The sequence below is a fragment of the Lynx canadensis genome, chromosome A3, assembly GCF_007474595.2.
Source record: "Lynx canadensis isolate LIC74 chromosome A3, mLynCan4.pri.v2, whole genome shotgun sequence".
NCBI classification, from domain to species: Eukaryota; Metazoa; Chordata; class Mammalia; order Carnivora; family Felidae; genus Lynx; species Lynx canadensis.
Genome location: NC_044305.1, coordinates 118336567 through 118354477, shown reverse-complemented (window position 1 = coordinate 118354477; position 17911 = coordinate 118336567). Strand labels below are relative to the sequence as shown.

Here is a 17911-nt window from a genome sequence, read left to right as displayed (position 1 = left end):
TTGAACCTAGATCTGTATACTCGACTCCACCATCACCAGTGGTATTTTTAAAGATTCAATTTTTAAGTCATCTCTACTCTCAATGTGGGGGTAGAACTCACAACTCTAAGACCAAGAGTTGCGTGGTCTTCTGAGCCAGCTAGAGGCCCCCTAAGTGGTACTTTAAAAATGTGCAAATAAGTTTACTTTGTTAAAAGCAGAGCATCTTTGTTCTGTTATGGACTTTGAATTATTTACACGGAGTACCAAATGTTTTAACCCTCTCCCCTTAAATGTCATAATCCTTGAAACCTTTGAATCCTGTGGTTTTTCCTCTTTTCTCTGCTAACATGCAAGGGTTTTGGACTGAGGCAACTTTGAAATAATGGTGGCACCTGGTGCAGGGTCCTGAGGTGGCATAGTCATTTTCTTGGATGCAAAATGGCGGTCAACTTTAACGCCCTTGCACGTAGGTGATGGATAAACATGTTGAAAATGAACAAAGCACAGCCTGGTTAGATCTAGAACTCTGATAGCTTGGTGCGTGGGGGTAGTCAGCCAGGAGCAGCACCCCCTTTGCCCCCAGGTAGAGGGGCTATCAAGAAGGCAGACCTCAGGGCAGTCAACTTGGCATTTCCTGAAACTGTCCACAGATCTGCCTGAGGGGCCTGGAGAGCTTATGCAGAGTTACTTCTGTGCAGTTGGACAAGGCCAGGCCAACCGAGGGCCTAGGGTACACGGGCTTGAGCTGTGCTCTTCACAAGAGTCCAGCTCCAATGTTCTATTTTTATTATATATTTTTTTAAGTTTATTTATTTTGAAAGAAAGAGCACAAGCAGGTGAGGGGCAGAGAGGAAAGACAACCTCAAGCAGGCTTAACACCACCCAGCAAGTAGCAGCATTCTCCCAACAGCCTCCAAAGTGAAAATTTGAGCAGCGGTGATTGTACCAGTCAAGGACAACATGGGTGGGACAGGAGACGGACTGAGCTGCAGGGAACGAACAGCAGCAGAGGGAGTGTGCATCTTCCACCCAGATAAGCACAATGCTGCTCCCTGAAGACATGACAGCCAGTCTGTGCAGGGGTAGAAGGGGCTCTATCACTGCCATGGACGGGCATGGGGTGAACCAGAGCAGCTGTGAACAAATAGTACAGGAACCCCGATTCTAGGCCCATTAAGCTTTTATTTCCTAGGAACAAAGATATGTGGGAAAGAAACTCCAAAAGGAAACGAGTACAAACAACAAAATGACACTAGGGTGGTGTGCCAGGTGGGTGGCACACTCCACAGTGGACCTGGTCATGCCCTGGTTTCTTGGATCTACATCTGTCCCGTCCCCAAGTGCCCATTACATAGGTGGAGGGTGCGGGCAGCAAGGTAGAAAGCTTCCCAACTTTATGCAAAGGAGATGAATGTACCAATCCTTTTTGGTTTTTTTTTAATCTTTTTTTAAATGTTTTTTGTTTGTTTTTTTTGAGAGAGAAATTGAAAGCATGAGCAGGGGAGAGACAGAGGATCCAAAGCACAATCCACGTTGACAGCAGTGAGCCCATGTGGGGCTCAGACTCATGAACCGCGAGATCACGACCTGAGCCAAAGCCAAGACGCTCAACTGACTGAGCCACCGAGGCACCCCGTACCGGTCTGTTCTGAGAGGACTCTTGGGGACAACTAACCCTCTGCCTCAAGAATGGAGGTAGACAGGTAAGAATGAGAGGAGCCTCGGTGTCACGGACAACCTGAAAGTAGTCACGGGCTCTCTGTGGCTGACAGAAACTATGCTCAAAATAGGACTGCAAAAGAAGTGACAGCTGGCCAAGGCAGCTTTGTATTTAACGGTAAACATGGCCAACCTTGTCAAATCAGGCCCCAGAACAGTGATAACCAGCACTGCAGTTTCTATTCACTTCAAAGGATCCTGATGATGATTAATCAGAAGCCATTACCCACTCCCCAGAGGATTTGCTTTTATACCCTTTGCTAGCAAAATCCTGTCCAATGCAAGCCCGGTCTTCTAGAGAATAGACTGTCAAGGGACAAGTAAAAACCCTGTCCTGCCCTCACACTTCCCATGTTATGATGGCTTCTACTGCAGCCCAAACATCTAAGAACAAGGTCCTTTGGTGGGCTAGGTAATCTAGTCCTTGATTGTCTCTGCATCATGCATCACATAACTCATCACTATACTACAGGCTGCCTCTGGGACTGGGACCCGAGCTCAGATCACAGTGAGGTCTCCTGCAGGATGAAGGTGGGGCTGCTCCCCTGGTGGGCTGAACCTTCCTCAGGCACGGCCATGGCCTCCTTGTCTCTGCTATTCTTCAACATCCCATTACTCATCTTTTCTGGAAACGCAGGGGTATCCACCGAGAGATCCTGGAGAACACACAGACCAAAGGGAATGAGACACTGCTTTGATCCTTGCTGGAAGGGAGATCAGCAAGGGGCAGCGGGAGAGAAAGGGAGAAGCAAAGCACACGGTGAGCAGGGAGGCAGGAGAAAGGAAAGGCCAGCATGTTGGGCACCTCTCCGGGCTGAGACCCTTCTGTCCACCAAGCCAGCACTCCCCCATGGGTAGAAGCCGGGGGGTTGCTGGGGGACGGTCCAGGTTCAGGCAAACAATCAGGTTTGCTGGGGAGAAAGGAAAGGGATGGAAGGAAACCTAGAAGGTCTGGTAATAATCTGGAGAGGTAAGGGAGGGTATAATCTGGGCAACATAACTGCTACCTGGCTGTAGCTTTTGCAGTAAAATCGCTTCTGACAAGACAGGGGCAGGAGATCAACAAGTCTTGAAAACACTGGGGAAATGGTCCGAGGGTTCAGGGTCCGGCCCCGCATTCCCCCTGAAGGCAAAGGCAAAGGCACTTCTGAGTCTCCTACTCAGTAACCAGTGCACACCCAACAAGCCATCTGTTCTTGGGGCTCTGAGTTCTCAGCCCCTGACAACCTCCCAGAGCTCAGCCAAGAAGTCTGACTGTTAGACACCCAGGAGCCCAGAGGGCAGGGTCCGTTCTACCCCAGAGTCCAGATTCCCTGATTAGCCTCCCTCAGCCTGTCTTGCTTCTCTGTGCCCCCATCCCACATGCCCTCACCAGTGAGCCAACTGACAATCAGGCCCACCACAATGACTGTGGTGGAGTTGTGAGCGCTGTACCATAAATACGACAAGGAGTAGAACCGTTGCAGTCCTGTAGGCCTGGGGAGAACAGGAATAAGGATAGTTAGCAATTTACTGACAGGGCATTCCTCAGGGACCTGGTTCTACCCACCTACACTGTCCTAGGGTCTTGGGACCCAACTCTCAACACTGCCCTGAGGACTCTGGTGGTCCATCCCTTAGCAAGGCCCCTGGGAAACCCCTCAAAAATGAGCTATTCTCCCCAAGTAGAAAGTAAGTGAACCCCAACTCACCTGGAGCGAGTGGTTGAGGGCATCAGTGTGGTCATGGCAACGGTGGTCAGGTTACTAGGCAGGGAAAAGCTGGATATATTAGAGGGAGAAGGTGCCACGCCAAAGGCCATCTTGGTCACTATGCTCCCAATGCCAATCCAGAATGCCATGACAAGTCCAGCCAATAGGCCCACAATGGCACCCTGCCCAGAGACACAGCACATTTCTCCAGTTATGATGCCAGCCCTAATAAACCTTCACATCAGTTCCCAGAACTCACAGGGAGAGCCTTGCCAAGCCATTCCCCAGGCCCACCCCTGTAAACGACTGTGGAGCCAGACGGTCACTCACAGGAGGGTTGGCACAAGGAAAGAACATCCCAAGACAGAAGAGTCCGAGCAGCGGCCCCCCAACCATGCCAAAGATGCTGAGTGCTGCCTGCGGAGGATAGGGTTGAAGAAAAAAATAACAGAGAATATTCAGGCTCAGAGACCCCCCCAGCCTCACCAATGTAGAGTACAGCCACCCGCCAATGGCTCAGCGCCCCCCTTGTCAGATCTGTGTCTTCTACGTGAAAATGTTAGAATGCAGGATTCCAGAAGGCATATGGGTAAGGAAATGTGCTGTGGGTTCTCCTCTGAGGCTAAAATAATCCCCAGATGTCTGAGCCAACAAGGACCTGGGAATGACTCTGGAGAAGGCTACTCACAGCTAAAGGTGGTCCATCAAAGACGAATTTTTGACACCCATCCCTATACCATTCCCTTCACATCAGTGGTATTCCTCAACTTCCCATCTCAATCACCTCCTTATCTCCCTTAACAATTGCTTTCTTTTCTGCATAGTCCTTACCTGCAGCACAGGTCCCATCTGAGAAGAAATATAGGCCATTCCCAGACAAAGTAGCCCATAGCCAAACGCTGGGGGAAAAAAAGGGAGAAAACACGCAGAGGTAAGTAAATAGAACTAAAAGAAGAAAAAGCAGAGGAAAGCTCCTTCCCCAAACCGCTACCTCTGTGTCCCTGGAAACAGGGCATATTACCTCCTGCCCCAGCTCCAGGTCCCTCCCACCCGGTCCTCACGCTTATAGGACTCAGAGACCTTCCCAGGAAATGCCCTGAGATAATAAACAAGGTTGTGTGCTTCATGTGGCAAGCGCCAAGCCAAGGCTAAAGCCGGTGCCGTCAAGCAGACTGATTGATGACAGTGCTTCAGGTGTGTCTTAGAAAGAACACAACTGAAAAGATGAGGAAGCATAATCCCACCGAGGATTCTGGAAAGCATGATGGCCTGGACTTCAGAGAACTGAGGGAACCAGGGTCGGATCAGATCTTCCATCGTAACAGTTGCCAATGAATTAAAAGCAGAGGATATGGTGCTGAAAGAAGGAAGAAAAAGATGAGCTGTGTTGACTCTGGGAGCTGAGAGGCAAAACCACCAGGGGCCCTACTAAGGGAGTAGCACTCTAAAGGCAGGAGAAAACATATGCAGCCAGAAGCCATCCTCACAGTTGGCAGCCGAGGAAGAGGCCTGGAAGGCAAGGACACCTGTCCTTTTCTGAGTGGGGTACAGGTTTTGATCAAGTAGAATCAATTCCTGGTGTCGTAAAAAGAAGAATCCTTCACCAAAAGGGGGGCATCTCCTGGAAGATGATATGCTCTCTCCTACACAGATAAGCTGTCCCTCATCATCCACAGATAAAAGGGCACATTGAGAAACTCAGAGAGATCCCCTCCTCCACCTGTCACCTTGTGTCAAGCAGGGATCAGCTGCACCAAGCCTGAGGAAAATGGTCAAAGAAGGTACCTGAGGGAACCACTGAAGAGGCAGGCAACAAAGAGCCCAGGCAGGCCCGGCAGGCCTTTCAGGAGATCCATCACAAAATACAGGACGAACTGCAGGCAGAGCAGAAGTGCACAGCTCTCTTGAGAGAGGAGCCCTTCCCCAGGGCAAGACACGTGAGAAGCCCCCTACATGTGCCCCTGCCAGCCTACAGAAACCCGGTGATTAAGAAGGGCGCTAAGCACTGAAGGTGACCCACAGGAAGTAGAAAAAAACGGGCTCTGGAGACAGAACACAGTTCGCACCCCAGCCATGCCCAATTAGCAGTGTGACGAGCATGTGGGCCACCCTGATGACTTTTTTCCATTCTATAAAATGAGGCTGTTGTGGGGATTAGACGAGACCGGGTACGTGACAGCTCCTAGCAAAGCGCATCACACGGTGCATAGTGGTGAGCCAATGAAGGTAGGTCCCCACCCCAGCAGGGTGAGCACTGTGATTAGGTGATACTGGGAACTGGGACCCTCATGTGCCAGATTGTAGAATCCCACAGTGAAAAGCCACTTACATCCATTTCCTACCCAGGGTGGGAGTCCTTTCTGCAGCCAACCAGACACTCCTCTTGGGGGCCTAGGTTGGCCCTCATGGGCACAGAAGAGTGCCAGGGAGGCCTTCTCACCTGGTCAGGGGCTGCTTGAGCCTGCTGGGTGCTCATGGGATACTTCTGGTAATAGGCAAACATGACCAGGCCAATGAGACAGCTCATGCAGAGGACCACCTGCTGGCAAGGGAAGACTGCATAGCAGGAGCTGCAAGACACCAGTGCCAAGGAAACAGAGACTGTTAATAGACATCTTCAGGCATGTCCCCAAGTTCCAAAAGGCAAACCTGTATCCTGACCCCAATGGGTATGTTTGCGCTCTGGCATCATGCCCCCACCCAACTGCCCCGTAGAACAGGGTCCCACCATCTTCTCTAGCCCCTGCTCCCTGGTCTTCCTGTCCCTGCACTCACAGTATAGCAGCCTTCTCCGTGCGGGAACTGAGGTAGCGCTGCACCTGAGCCTGGTTCACCCCATACAAGGAGAGCATCATGAAGACACCCCCAAAAGCCAACGTCCAGAAAGTGTGCCGTACAAAAGGATCTGGATTCAGCCTGCAACAGATGCCAAATGGTCACTGTGGCATAGCCCCCAACAGTCTCAGCCTTCCTCGCACTCCTACAATGAGGGTCAGAGAAAAGCAGAGCACAGACGCTGCTGCAAGGGCCAAGGAGCTACCGAAGGCAAGAACTGGGTGGACACGAGAGACGGTGCAGCAAGATGGAGGAAGGGTTCTATCCCTCCAACCCACAGCCTCATTCCAAGTACCAAAAACATCCTGCCCCTCCTTACCCTCCAGCCAGATTCCTGTGATCACCCTCAATCTCTGCAGTGCCAGCTTCCCACCCATCTCAGTGATGCCACCTAAGGCTTACACAGCTTGTCCTCTGCTTACTGCAGCCCTGAGTTCAGGTTCTAGGATGGGCTCGGCTCAGAGGCACTACAGACCCCAGCCAGGGGAAGGGGTACACTTACTCAATCCCAGAGATGCGGCCATGCTGGGAAGCCACTTCCCACGCATTCCCCAAGCCGCCCACCCTGGTTGATCCCACAATGATAACCACCAGCTGCCCTAGGAACATGACCAGCGTCTGGAACACATCTGTCCAGATGACTGCCTTCAGACCACCCTGCAGGGAAAAGAAAGCACACCTGACACGGATGTCTTTAAAACCATCCACAAATTAAGACACCGGACCACAAGCAAGGGCACTATACCACCAGGGGCCTAATTCCCACCCCACCCCCTACCTTCAGTATGCCGTCCCCTCTCCTACGTCCCACTTCCCACCAAAGTCCTATCATATCTCCTACGTATTATTTCATCCCACTCTAAAACTCCATCCCATCTTCCCACCTACATTTTTACCTCATCCCTTCTTTTTCTTCCCATCTCCCCTCCTTACTTGACCTCTTCCCCTCTCTCTTTTAAGATTCACCACACTTACCAAAGCAGTGTAGATAGTACAGACAATGCCTAGGGTCAGCACTGACAGCCACAGATCAAAGCCAGTCACTGCAAACAAGTAAAAACCACAATTCTGTCTCTAGAAGAGGGTTTCCCAAAGACTAGAAAAAAACCCAGTAAGACATGAAACGTGCAGTCATCAAGGATGTAATAAATCATTCACTATAATCGAAAAAAATGTTCGAACCCCACCAAAAGGTACTGATTAACCAATTCAGACGAGACATGGTAATGTCTGATTAGCTTTCAAGTGAGGCGAACCAAGGTGCTTCCACCTCCGGCAGAGACAAGCCAAGGGCCCATGCAGTGAAATAACTCCCCGGCCAAGGTCAGATTCTTTTCTGCACACTCTCCTCTACCTGCCCCTCCCAAAGGTGTTTTCCCAGCCTGCTGTGGCTGACAGCCAGGGGCTGTGACTCCTCACCTGCATTGAGGGCCAACGATGGTGCATAGAGCACAACCCCCATGTAGATCACCTGTCAGGTATGGAAAAGAGAATGTGAGGGGGAGGGGAAATGAGGGTGGGTACGGAAAGGAGAAAAGATGGACCTCAGCTCCTAATGGCCTCCCTTCATCTAGGCTCACTTTCCTTTCCCTTCTTCCAAATTTTAGCTTGCTGCCACCATACTGACTGTGCTGGAACCAGAAGGAATAGGAAACAGGATGCCTCTGGTGGCTTCAGGGACACTGACACCTTGCAGGACCTTTAATCCTGCCTGAGAGCAGAGGAAGCTCAGAGTGCTTCAGAATGCCTGAGTTTGGGTCCCCCTACCAAATCCCAGGCTCAAATTCTACCTTCATTTCCACTTACCATCTGAAAGATGAAGGTCACGGTCCCACAAATCCGCACAGCCTTATTGAAGCGGAGCTCCAGATACTAGATAGAAATATGCAGATATAGATATATAATTGTAGACATCTTTATACATTTAAAGGCATTCCTCCCCACTCTACCCCCACAATTCACACACAGCATCCCTCAAGAAGTCCAGGAACATGAGGGAATATTCAACTCCTATCCACTCTGGGCCTCCATTCACAGTACCTTCCTTCTCTCCCCACTCCCACCTGACTTCACCCAGAAAGAACTTGGAAACACATGATGTGTCCCATCGCTCTAATTAGGCAGAAAAGGTCCAGGGGCCCAGATCCCTTGTATGTGCCCTCTTCCTCCTTTCCATCTCTGACCCTGGTGGTCCTATGTGCTCCTCCCTTCCTCTCTGCTCACCTCATAGGCACTGGTGAGATGCAGGCGGTAGAAGACAGGGATGAAGACGTGTGCAGGGATCACCAGCCCCAGGAAATAGCAGCAGCCCAGGAACCAATACTGGGTCCCAAATCGGTAGATCTCGGACGGCACACCCAGAATGGCCACAGCTGACTGGAAGGTGGCCAGCAGCGACAGAGCCACAGGAAGACAGCCCATTTTGCGGTCTGCCATGAGCAGCTGGCCAACAGTATGCTGGCCCCAGCCACGAAAGGCATGGTAGAGCCCAATGGCAAGGGAAAGAACCAGCAGCAGGGCAAACACCACATAGTCCACAAGGGAGAAGGCAGATGTGACCACGTCTGTGTCTGAGGCTGGAAGCAGGGGAGTAGAGGTGCTAACCCCCACACTCATCTTCACTGTGTCTGTGACCTACAGTCACTTGCTGCTCCTGGGCTCTGGGCTGCCACTCAGCTGGGCAACGGCAGGCAAGTGGCTACAACCTGGCTTCCGGCCACGATCTCACAGTCCTTCTCCTCCACCAAGTGACATTGTCCAAGGTGAGTTGCAAAGGAATCAGCTCCTAGTCAGGCCTGTCTTGCCTTCATGCGCATCTGCCCTCAGGCCTGTGTATCCAACAACCATCAAACTTGGACCAGCCAGTTCTGTACAGCCCTTGGAGATCTGGAGGTCCTGGTATGGTTTGGTAGGGGAGGAAAGAAGCAACAGAGTGAGACAGCCAGGAGACAACTATTTGGCTAAGACCGTTTTGGGCAGACACAGCTGAGAAATATAAAAACTTTCTTAGGTCTCCACCCCAGTAACAAAAGAAAAATCAACCCGAGCCCACATTTCTTCTCAAAAAATTTCCCTGCCCCCACCTGCAGGCACAGACCCAGTCACTACAATGTACTAAGCCAGCAGACCCCAACCTGGCGCCACAGCCCAGCAGGGAAGAAGAAATGGAGACCGATAACAGCATGGCTTCCTCTATTTCCCCTAGCCTCAGCCCCCACCTCCCATATTCCTAGTGTCAGCTTCCTAACAGGACGCCTTCTTAGCCCTGATCCCTAGTTAGATTACCTTCATGGAAGCCCAAACTCCATTCCAGGCATCCCCAGGCCAACCACTTTGCTCTCTCCTGCCACCCACCTCCCAGCTCCTCCCTGTAACACAACAGTTAATAGCAGATCTGGGAAGAGTGATAGAATTCAAAAGTGAGAGGGTAACATGCTGGAGCCAGGAGTTCAACTTATGATTATAGAAAAGCAGATCAGCCAGGGAGCTGGGGCAAGGGCAGCTGGGGAGAGTGCTCCTATCCTCCTGAGGTAGACACCTACCTAGAGAAGTAATCCTGTTCAGAGGCAGCGCTGCCTGGAGAAGCTGTGTGTGTCTAGAGCTGGGCAGAAGCTGAGAGTCTGGCTCTGTAAGTGGTGGAGGTGAAATCGGGAATTAGGGGTGAAGTGAAGTTCAGCAGTTATTTGTTCTGGCTGCTTTAAGGAACCAATGTGATCCAAATGGCCCTATCACCCTATGGCCCCCAAACTCTAGCTCAGTCCTAGAGATTCCAGAATGGGGAACAGGGAGCTCACATTCAACAGCATTCCTAGCTGGATTAGGCTTTCGCTGTAAGTCACACTTGGCACTGTGTGCTAAAGGGAATTACAAAGAAGGAGCTGAGAGAAATGGGAAAGTTGCTTTTCTGACTCGTGCACAAAAAATACTAATCCTCAAGAATATAGCATTATCCTCAGAACAAGGACAAGATTATACACTTCAAAACTTAAAGGAATATTAAAAGATCACTATTACGACCCCTCGTTACCAACAAAGACACCGAGGCTCAGTGATTCAAGTGATCTTTCAAAAAACCATAGAGCTAATTATTGTCAGTCCAGATCAGAGCTCAAGTCTGGTGATTCCCATCCAGCCACTCTTCATTTATACCATAATGTCTTCAAAGAATATCTGTGAGATTCTCACTGATATGGAGAAAATACCACAGCATGTCAGATTTTTAGATAGCCTAAATGATGACAGGTAATGTTGTCTTCAGTATCTCTTTTTTACGTTTTCTTAGTGAAGCATCTCACTTTTTGTAACCCAGCGGTATGCCGTGAACTTCAAAAACTCCAATAATGATAAATAAGGAAAAAGTAACCATTACTCTCACTTTTAAAACACCATGCCTCAGTTTATGCACTTTACACAAACATTCTCTGATTCTCAAGGAAGCAGAGTTAGACAACTTAAATAACTTGCCTAAGGTTACAGGGCACAATACAAAACAAAGGAGAAAGAGCGAGCACTAACTGCAGGTATGACAGGTGATTCACCTGGGGGGAGGGGGACATCCTTACTATTCCTAGAACCAGGGTAGGAGCAGAACATTAACTGCAGTCAGTCATTCGCAGAACAAAGTTTAGATTTAAACTAGTCTAGACACACATTAATATAACCTATGTCTTCTGTGCTTGCCCACTAGGAGAAAGATCAGCCTGGCTGTCTTATGGTTCTCCCACACTGTGTTCTTGGGCAGATGTTGCCTGGCTGGCAAGATACGGCCTTACACAGACCAAACCTGAACTCTGAACCTCGTGGACCCAACAAAGATAGGAAATCAGAGCCGGCAACTCTTGGATCACATGTTCTACAAGTCTCAAATGTTAGTTCCCAAAAAAGCGTTCCCACCAGGTCCCTCTGGTTTAACCTAAAGATTCCCTGCGGCTCCTCTTTGGCAAATTTGACTATGACAGAGGTGATGAAAAATACTAGGAGTAAGAGGGTGTCTGCTGTATGCAAATAAGAATGTGTAGCCTCTGTCTCCCTCTCTCTCTGTCCTGCTTGCTTTCTTCTCTCTCTCTCTCAAATAAGTAAACATTAAAAAAAAAAAAAAAAAAGAACATGTAGGGTTAGTGACAAAGACAGAGCGGTTACAGAAAGGAAAAAAAGTCTCGGTATAGACTAGAACACAGACTTACAGAACTGGTGACCCTCTACTTCTGGGGTAAATTGGTGGAGCTTCTTGATAGAATTCTATTAGCATGAGGTGCAGAGAACCTTCCCAGAAGGCTGAAGAGAGGCAGGCAAGACAGGTAAAACCTGACCCAGTGAAGTGTTCCTTAGACAGGATTCTGATTCTAGGAACAGGAGAGTTAGTGGCTTTCCAAAAACTCTACACCATTGTAAAGCCCATGGACTCGCATCTGAGACAGTGGGAGCCAAAAGTAAGAGCTGAGTTGTGTCACTAAAACTGAAACACACAAGGCACAAATAGTGGACTGTGAGACCCCTTCTTAAAACTATAACACACACAGAAAGGGAAGAGAATCACTTACACCACCCTACCCCCCCCAACCCCTTGCGCTGAACTGCCTGGACTCCTACAAAAGGCAAATGGGGCCACCGCAGGACCCACTGCCTTAAAAAGATTCCTTCAAAATCTGTCCTTGTGCCTAGAATTCCTCAAGGTCTGAAAGGGTTTAGTACCCTCATTAAAATGCTAATAACTACCAAAGCCTTAGAGAACGTGCCGCCAGCTGAAAGTAAATCCTTTTAGGAGAGTCCACGTGCCCGTGGATAAGTGCAAGGGAAGCCCGGGGGGCCACTCTACAGGCGTCAGCTTTGATGAGCTTTTGCCTGGCCCTCAGCAAAGGCACCACGCAGTCCCTTCGGGCGCGGGGCTCCCCAGGGCCACCCTCGGGGAGCGTTCGCCTTTCCCTTACCTCCGTGGCTCAGCCAGGGCTAAGAGAGTCCAGTCGTTTTTCTCGTGATCAGCATTAGCCCGTTTTTCTGGGAAGGGAAAGGAGATAAGAAGGCAGCGAAGCGCGTGTCCCGCCCCTCCCTCCTCACCAAGCTCCGACAGCCACGCGGTCTCCTGACTGAGGTGACGGGGCCAGGGTGCCCAGGGCGTCCCCAGGCTCATCTCCTCCCGCCGGGGTTTGCCCTTCACTCTTCGCTCCTCCATCACCCTTACCCTCTTTATTTGCTGGCTTCCCGCCTTCCCTCCACACGTGAGGTGGCTTAACCACTAGCACCACGAGGCTCGCAACTCAGATCTTCCCGCGCCTCCACGAGGGGGGCCGACTCGCCCCGCCCCTCCCTGCCTCGGCGCCACTCTCGGTAGCCTTTAGGCACTGGCCCCCTGGCGCCGGCCCGCCCCATTTGCCGGGTCTCCACGGTTGAGTGCGGCGGCGGTGGCAAAGCCTGGCCTGCCACCTGCCGGCTGAGTGACAGCGGGGCCCGCCCCCTGGCCGCCTCGCGTGGCGCCGCCATGTTTACTGAGGGCGGCGGGAGCTGCAAGTCGCTGCGGTGACGCGACCTCGGCATCCGGAAGCGAGGAACGCGGAGCTGAGACAGCGGCGGCTGGGAGGCCTTCGCTAACGGGGGAAAGGAGAGGGGGTTGGCCAGTCCTCTCTAACGGGGACTGGGACGCACTGAAAAGAACTCTGACCTCCTCAACCCGCAGCAATCCCCCAGCCCGCTTCGGGCCGACTGGGCCACACCCGCGGAGGGCGGAGCCACACGCGCAAATCTCGCGAGGCGCTCAGAAGGACAAAGGGAGCGAAAAATGGCTCCTCGCGGGCCGGGTAGTCCTTCGAACCTGGTGCCTTGGGCAGCTGCCGTGCTCCTTGTTGTGGGCGCGAAAAGGGCCCTGGCGCTACCCGAGGTACAGAAACAAGTTAGAGGTCGGACTGCAGCATAGTTCCTGGGCAGCCTTGTTTCGCGCTCGCCCGCCCTGGTCTCTCGGCTCTCCCCAGCCCGCCGGCGGCGACGATTTCGTCCCTGAGGCTTCCCTCGCTGTAGCCCCGCCGGCTCCCGCTCCCGTGTACTCACGCTGCGTAGGTCCCCCAGTGACCTCGCCTTGCTGACGTGGACCTTTAAAATTTGATCTCCTTGCTCTTTTGAATAATTGTAAATTGTTCTTCTACCGACGAGTCCTCTGACTGTACTTCACCCTCGTCACGCGCGAATGCCGTATATCGTGCCCTGGCAGGACTGTACTTTCTGTAATGCTTGATGACTTCTTTGTATACCTGCAGTGCTTTTATACCTGGCCAAACCGGGTCTGTCAGATTGAGAAGTCACTGGATAGGGCATAATAAATATTGTCGAATGGTGATCCTCGAAGACGAGGGCCTGTCCTGGGTGAGCTCTGGTACAGAAAGTCTCTAGTGTGCTGATTTGGCTCCTGGCTCTAGGCGAAGAAATGCATCTCCTAGTCAAACTTGACATAAAGATAGGACACCTACCTGCCCATTGTTAAAGGAATTCTGAAGAGTGTACTGGTAGTTAACTTTTGGCCCCTGCTTGTTCTTGGTTTTTCTTTCTGGAATCCTAATCGTTTTCTCTCCTCTGCAGATATGCATCCAGTGTCCAGGGAGTGTGCGAAATTTGTCAGAAGTGGCGCTTTATTGTAAGCAGACACCGGAGCTAATGCTGCAGGCCCGCTGCTGCCTGAATCAGAAGGGCACCATCCTGGGGTGAGAGAAGACAACCCTGGATACTGGAAGAGTTCTGGAACTGGATTCTTAAAGGCTTACCTGATTGGCTATTGGGATAAATATTGGTGCCTATTTTGGAGTCATCCAAGCCATGATTCTCACACTTTAAAAAAAATTTTTTTTTAAGTTTGTTTATTTTGAGAGAGAGACAGAGAGTGAGCCAGGGAGGGGCAGAGAGAAGAGAGAATACCAAGCAGGCTCCACAGTGCATGAGGCTCGAACTCATGAACCGTGTGATTCTCATGCTTTTAAATGTTAGTAGCATTTTTAGCTAAACAACCCTGTTATTCTTCTATGCAGTTGAAACTGCATAGAAGTCATAATTTTTACCCACTTAAAAAAAAAAAAAGGCTTTTATGGCTTTCTTTTAAAAGAAGCTTTGTTCTCTTGTTTGTTTTCAACTCTGGATTATTCACTGTGTGTCTCCATGAAATGACTCCCTTAGCCTCCAAGGCACGATGCTAACAGAATTTTCTTCCCTTCCAATTAATTCAAGTTTGTCTTTGAGGCAAATTCCTCTTTCATCCCTTACGAACATTAGTCTCTGTGTTTACTCCCTTTACGCTTTTTTTTTTTTTTTTTTATTTTTTTTTTTCAACGTTTATTTATTTTTGGGACAGAGAGAGACAGAGCATGAACGGGGGAGGGGCAGAGAGAGAGGGAGACACAGAATCGGAAACAGGCTCCAGGCTCTGAGCCGTCAGCCCAGAGCCTGACGCGGGGCTCGAACTCACGGACCGCGAGATCGTGACCTGGCTGAAGTTGGACGCTTAACCGACTGCGCCACCCAGGCGCCCCTCCCTTTACGCTTTTGAGGCTCCACCTATTCTCATGACTTCAGCTATAACCACCACGCAGGTGTCTCCCAAAACTAGATCTCTTTTAGTATCCTTGGCCTTCTCTCCAAGCTGTACACATGGGCACCTCTAGCTTTCTATTAAGCATTTCCTTTTGAGAGCACCCTCACTTCAAAATCATAAATGTCATCTGTCTTCCATTCTCTTTCTCCTCTAATTACCTAAATACTTCCTTATAGGAAACTATCTGAAAACCATTTTTTCCCCATTATCCCTCCATTTTTAAAATTTAATTGTCTGTTGCCCTCAGGATAAAGTTCAAACCATAAACCACCACAGATTGGTTTCAATCCACCTTCCCAACATTTTTTCCCAATTATTTGCCCACTAAAATCCTTCACAAGGGTCTGGCTTCAGCCAGACTTGCCTACTTACAAAAGCATTCCACTTTTGTTTTCTTTGTTCAGGCCTCTCTCCTTACCTGAAATGTCCTTCCTCCACCAAATTAAAACATATTCATCCTTTAATTCCAGCATCTTCTGTGAATGCTCTCTACTACCAAATACCAGGGTAATATCTCATTTTTTTACTTCCTCTAATTCTTAGTGTTTGTACCACTTAAAATTATTTATATACTTTCCTGTGATTTCTTTCATATCATACTTTAATGTTTATATTGCTTTTAAATTTTTGGTTATGGTCTTCCTCTGCTACGTTGTAAGCCACTTGAAAGCTAAGATACTGAGGGTTTTCTTTTATTCTCCCAAGTTTTGCAGTTAGTAGGTACTCAATAAATATTTGAAAAATAAAGGAACTAGCAATAGATAGTGAAGAAAAAAATAATGTGACATGGTCCTTAACATCCAGTAATTTATCTCCAATCTATGGTAGAAATGCATTTGGAGGGGCACCTGGGTGCTCAGTAAGTTAAGCATCTGACTTCAGCTCAGGTCATGATCTCACTGTCAGTGGGTTCAAGCCCTGCACTGGGCTCTGTGCTAACAGCTCAGAGCCTGGAGTCTGCTCCAGATTCTGTGTCTCCTGCTCTCTCTGCCCCTACCCTACTTGCACTCTCTCTCTCTCTCTCTCTCTCAAAAATAAATAAACACTTAAAATTAAAGAAAAGAAAATGCACTTGGAAAAGACTTTCATTTATGTGACTTGCATTTTTTTTCCCATTTGAAGGCCCTTTGTGAATCTGAGAATCATAATACAACGTGAGATTCACTAACCTAGACAAGAAACAAATTTCTTCCAATACATGCACAGATGCATAGGTATACCGATGAGAACAGCACCGTCCAATAAAACTTTCTGCTATGATGGAACTGGTCCATATCTGTACTTTCCAATACAGTAGTCACTGATCACAAGGGGAGTGGTTACTGAATACTTGAAATGTAGCTAGTGCAAATGAGAAACTGAATTTTTTTCACTTAACTTAAATAGCTACATGTAACTAATGGTGACAATGGGACAGTGCAGATTAAAACATATATCACAGCATCTAGTGTGTGGCCCTGAACACAGCCGTGTTCACTTAATATTAGCTGTAAAAAGGGTTGTATTAGTTTACCATGAATGAAGAAGAGAGACATAATTGTACTGATTATTTCCTCAGGCTGGATCTCCAGAACTGTTCTCTGAAGGACCCTGGTCCAAACTTTCCTCAGGCACAGACTGCTGTCATCATGTAAGTGGTTGGTTATCCTCCCTCCAAAGGGCCAGTATGGTGAAAGGGTGATGGGAAAAGTCTTTAAGGATGAACTTCTAAAAAGATGTTTGAATATTAATGTCAAACGTGGGCAACTCAGAATAAGAACTGGATTGCCAGTCCAGGAAGATGTGTAAATGGAAGCAGAGTGTTTTCCTAGAGCACAGTGCTAACAACGTATGCTTTGCAGAGACCTGCAAGCAAACCCCCTCAAGGATGACTTGGCCAACATTTTCCGTGGCTTTACCCAGCTCCAGACTCTGTGAGTAAGGGTACAGGGTGTGGGAGAGAACCAAAAAGGGACAGTGCTGTGAGCGCGGCAATTTGGGGCTGTGTGTTATGACTGCCTGTGTTGTGTTCAGGATACTGCCACAAGATGTCAGCTGTCCTGGAGGTATTAATGCCTGGAATACTGTCACCTTTTATATGAACAACCAAACCTGTCAAGGACAAAGGAACCTTTGCAACAGCACGGGGGACCAAGGTATGTTGTCTCACTTCCATCCTTCTAGGAACTGCCTTTCTTCATGTCTACTCCCCATTTTAGGTCCAACTGTAAAGTTGCGTACGTGCCTCTTGTTCAAGTTTCTGAAGCTCTAACACCTTGAAAGGAAAGGTCATAAGATGCATTTTATTATTGTTGTTGTGTTCTGTTTATCTGAAATCTTCTTTCTTCTACTTTGACCTAGAAATAATTGAGAGAATGAATCTAAGTTGAAGCAGATATTCGAGAAATCTACATGATGAGATCCAGTGATTTTCTCTGTTTCTCTCTGGCTCCCAGAAATGTGTCCTGAGAATGGATCCTGTGTACCTGATGGTCCAGGTCTCTTGCAATGTGTCTGTGCTGACGGCTTCCATGGCTACAAGTGTATGCGCCAGGTGAGGAATTAGGCCTTCTTATTAGGAATAGGAGAAATGCATAAGGAAGAACCTCTTTGAAAGAAGAGCCATAAGACCAGAACTGATGCAAATCATCTAGAGAAGGAAACTCTAAGAGAATTGCCCTGGGTAAGGGGATTGGTATACTAGGAAAGAAATAGCTGTTAGGATGTAGTCCTTGATGAAACGCTGTATGAAGTTTTTTTGGTCTGTCATTCACAGGGCTCCTTCTCACTGCTTATGTTCTTCGGTATTCTGGGATCCACCACATTATCCGTCTCCATTCTGCTTTGGGGGACCCAACGCCGAAAAGCCAAGGCTTCATGAACTGCATAGGTCTTCCTACTGACTTAAAGATTATCTTGATCTGCCTTAGCCCAGCCAGGGAGATTTTCTACCTAGACAGGCATGGTGGCCAGCAGATCCTCCTCAAGGATGAAGCCGCCATTTGGCAGGAAGATGGGAAGTTGCATAGCTTTGGGGTGTTGTGGACACTGCAGTCCAGGAGTGGACAAGGACCGGTGCCCCATTTGTGCTTGACTATAATAAACATCTTTACTTGTCGTTCTTTTTTTGTTTTTTTAA

At 49.0% G+C, this 17911-nt stretch overlaps 2 protein-coding genes across 14 annotated transcripts; one reads left to right on the top strand and one right to left on the bottom strand.

Annotated features, from left to right (window-relative positions):
• Nucleotides 1–1144: 1144 nt before the first annotated feature.
• Nucleotides 1145–13450, bottom strand: SLC5A6 (solute carrier family 5 member 6). Of its 13 annotated transcripts, none has more exons than XM_032592710.1 (19): nucleotides 13266–13431; nucleotides 12155–12221; nucleotides 11411–11569; nucleotides 9770–9853; nucleotides 8451–9122; nucleotides 8034–8099; nucleotides 7647–7698; nucleotides 7203–7270; nucleotides 6730–6884; nucleotides 6168–6308; nucleotides 5833–5962; nucleotides 5178–5266; nucleotides 4637–4749; nucleotides 4224–4291; nucleotides 3723–3809; nucleotides 3393–3574; nucleotides 3074–3177; nucleotides 2709–2824; nucleotides 1145–2357 (listed from the first exon to the last, which is right to left on the bottom strand). In XM_032592710.1, exons 5-19 carry the CDS (start codon nucleotides 8841–8843, stop codon nucleotides 2205–2207), a joined length of 1917 nt encoding a protein of 638 aa, XP_032448601.1. In that variant the 5' UTR covers nucleotides 8844–9122; nucleotides 9770–9853; nucleotides 11411–11569; nucleotides 12155–12221; nucleotides 13266–13431; the 3' UTR covers nucleotides 1145–2204. The 13 variants fall into 13 exon arrangements, with proteins under 13 accessions (XP_032448601.1, XP_032448600.1, XP_032448598.1 ...); XM_032592709.1 differs by lacking the exon at nucleotides 13266–13431 and adding an exon at nucleotides 12406–12559; XM_032592707.1 differs by lacking the exon at nucleotides 11411–11569 and having other exon boundaries at nucleotides 13266–13450.
• On the top strand, nucleotides 12793–17894 carry ATRAID (all-trans retinoic acid induced differentiation factor). Its single transcript, XM_030311445.1, has 7 exons — nucleotides 12793–13098; nucleotides 13791–13912; nucleotides 16352–16423; nucleotides 16635–16706; nucleotides 16807–16928; nucleotides 17229–17326; nucleotides 17549–17894. The coding sequence occupies exons 1-7, from the start codon at nucleotides 13000–13002 to the stop codon at nucleotides 17651–17653; spliced, it is 690 nt and encodes a 229-aa protein (XP_030167305.1). The 5' UTR covers nucleotides 12793–12999; the 3' UTR covers nucleotides 17654–17894.
• The last annotated feature ends 17 nt before the right edge of the window (nucleotides 17895–17911 follow it).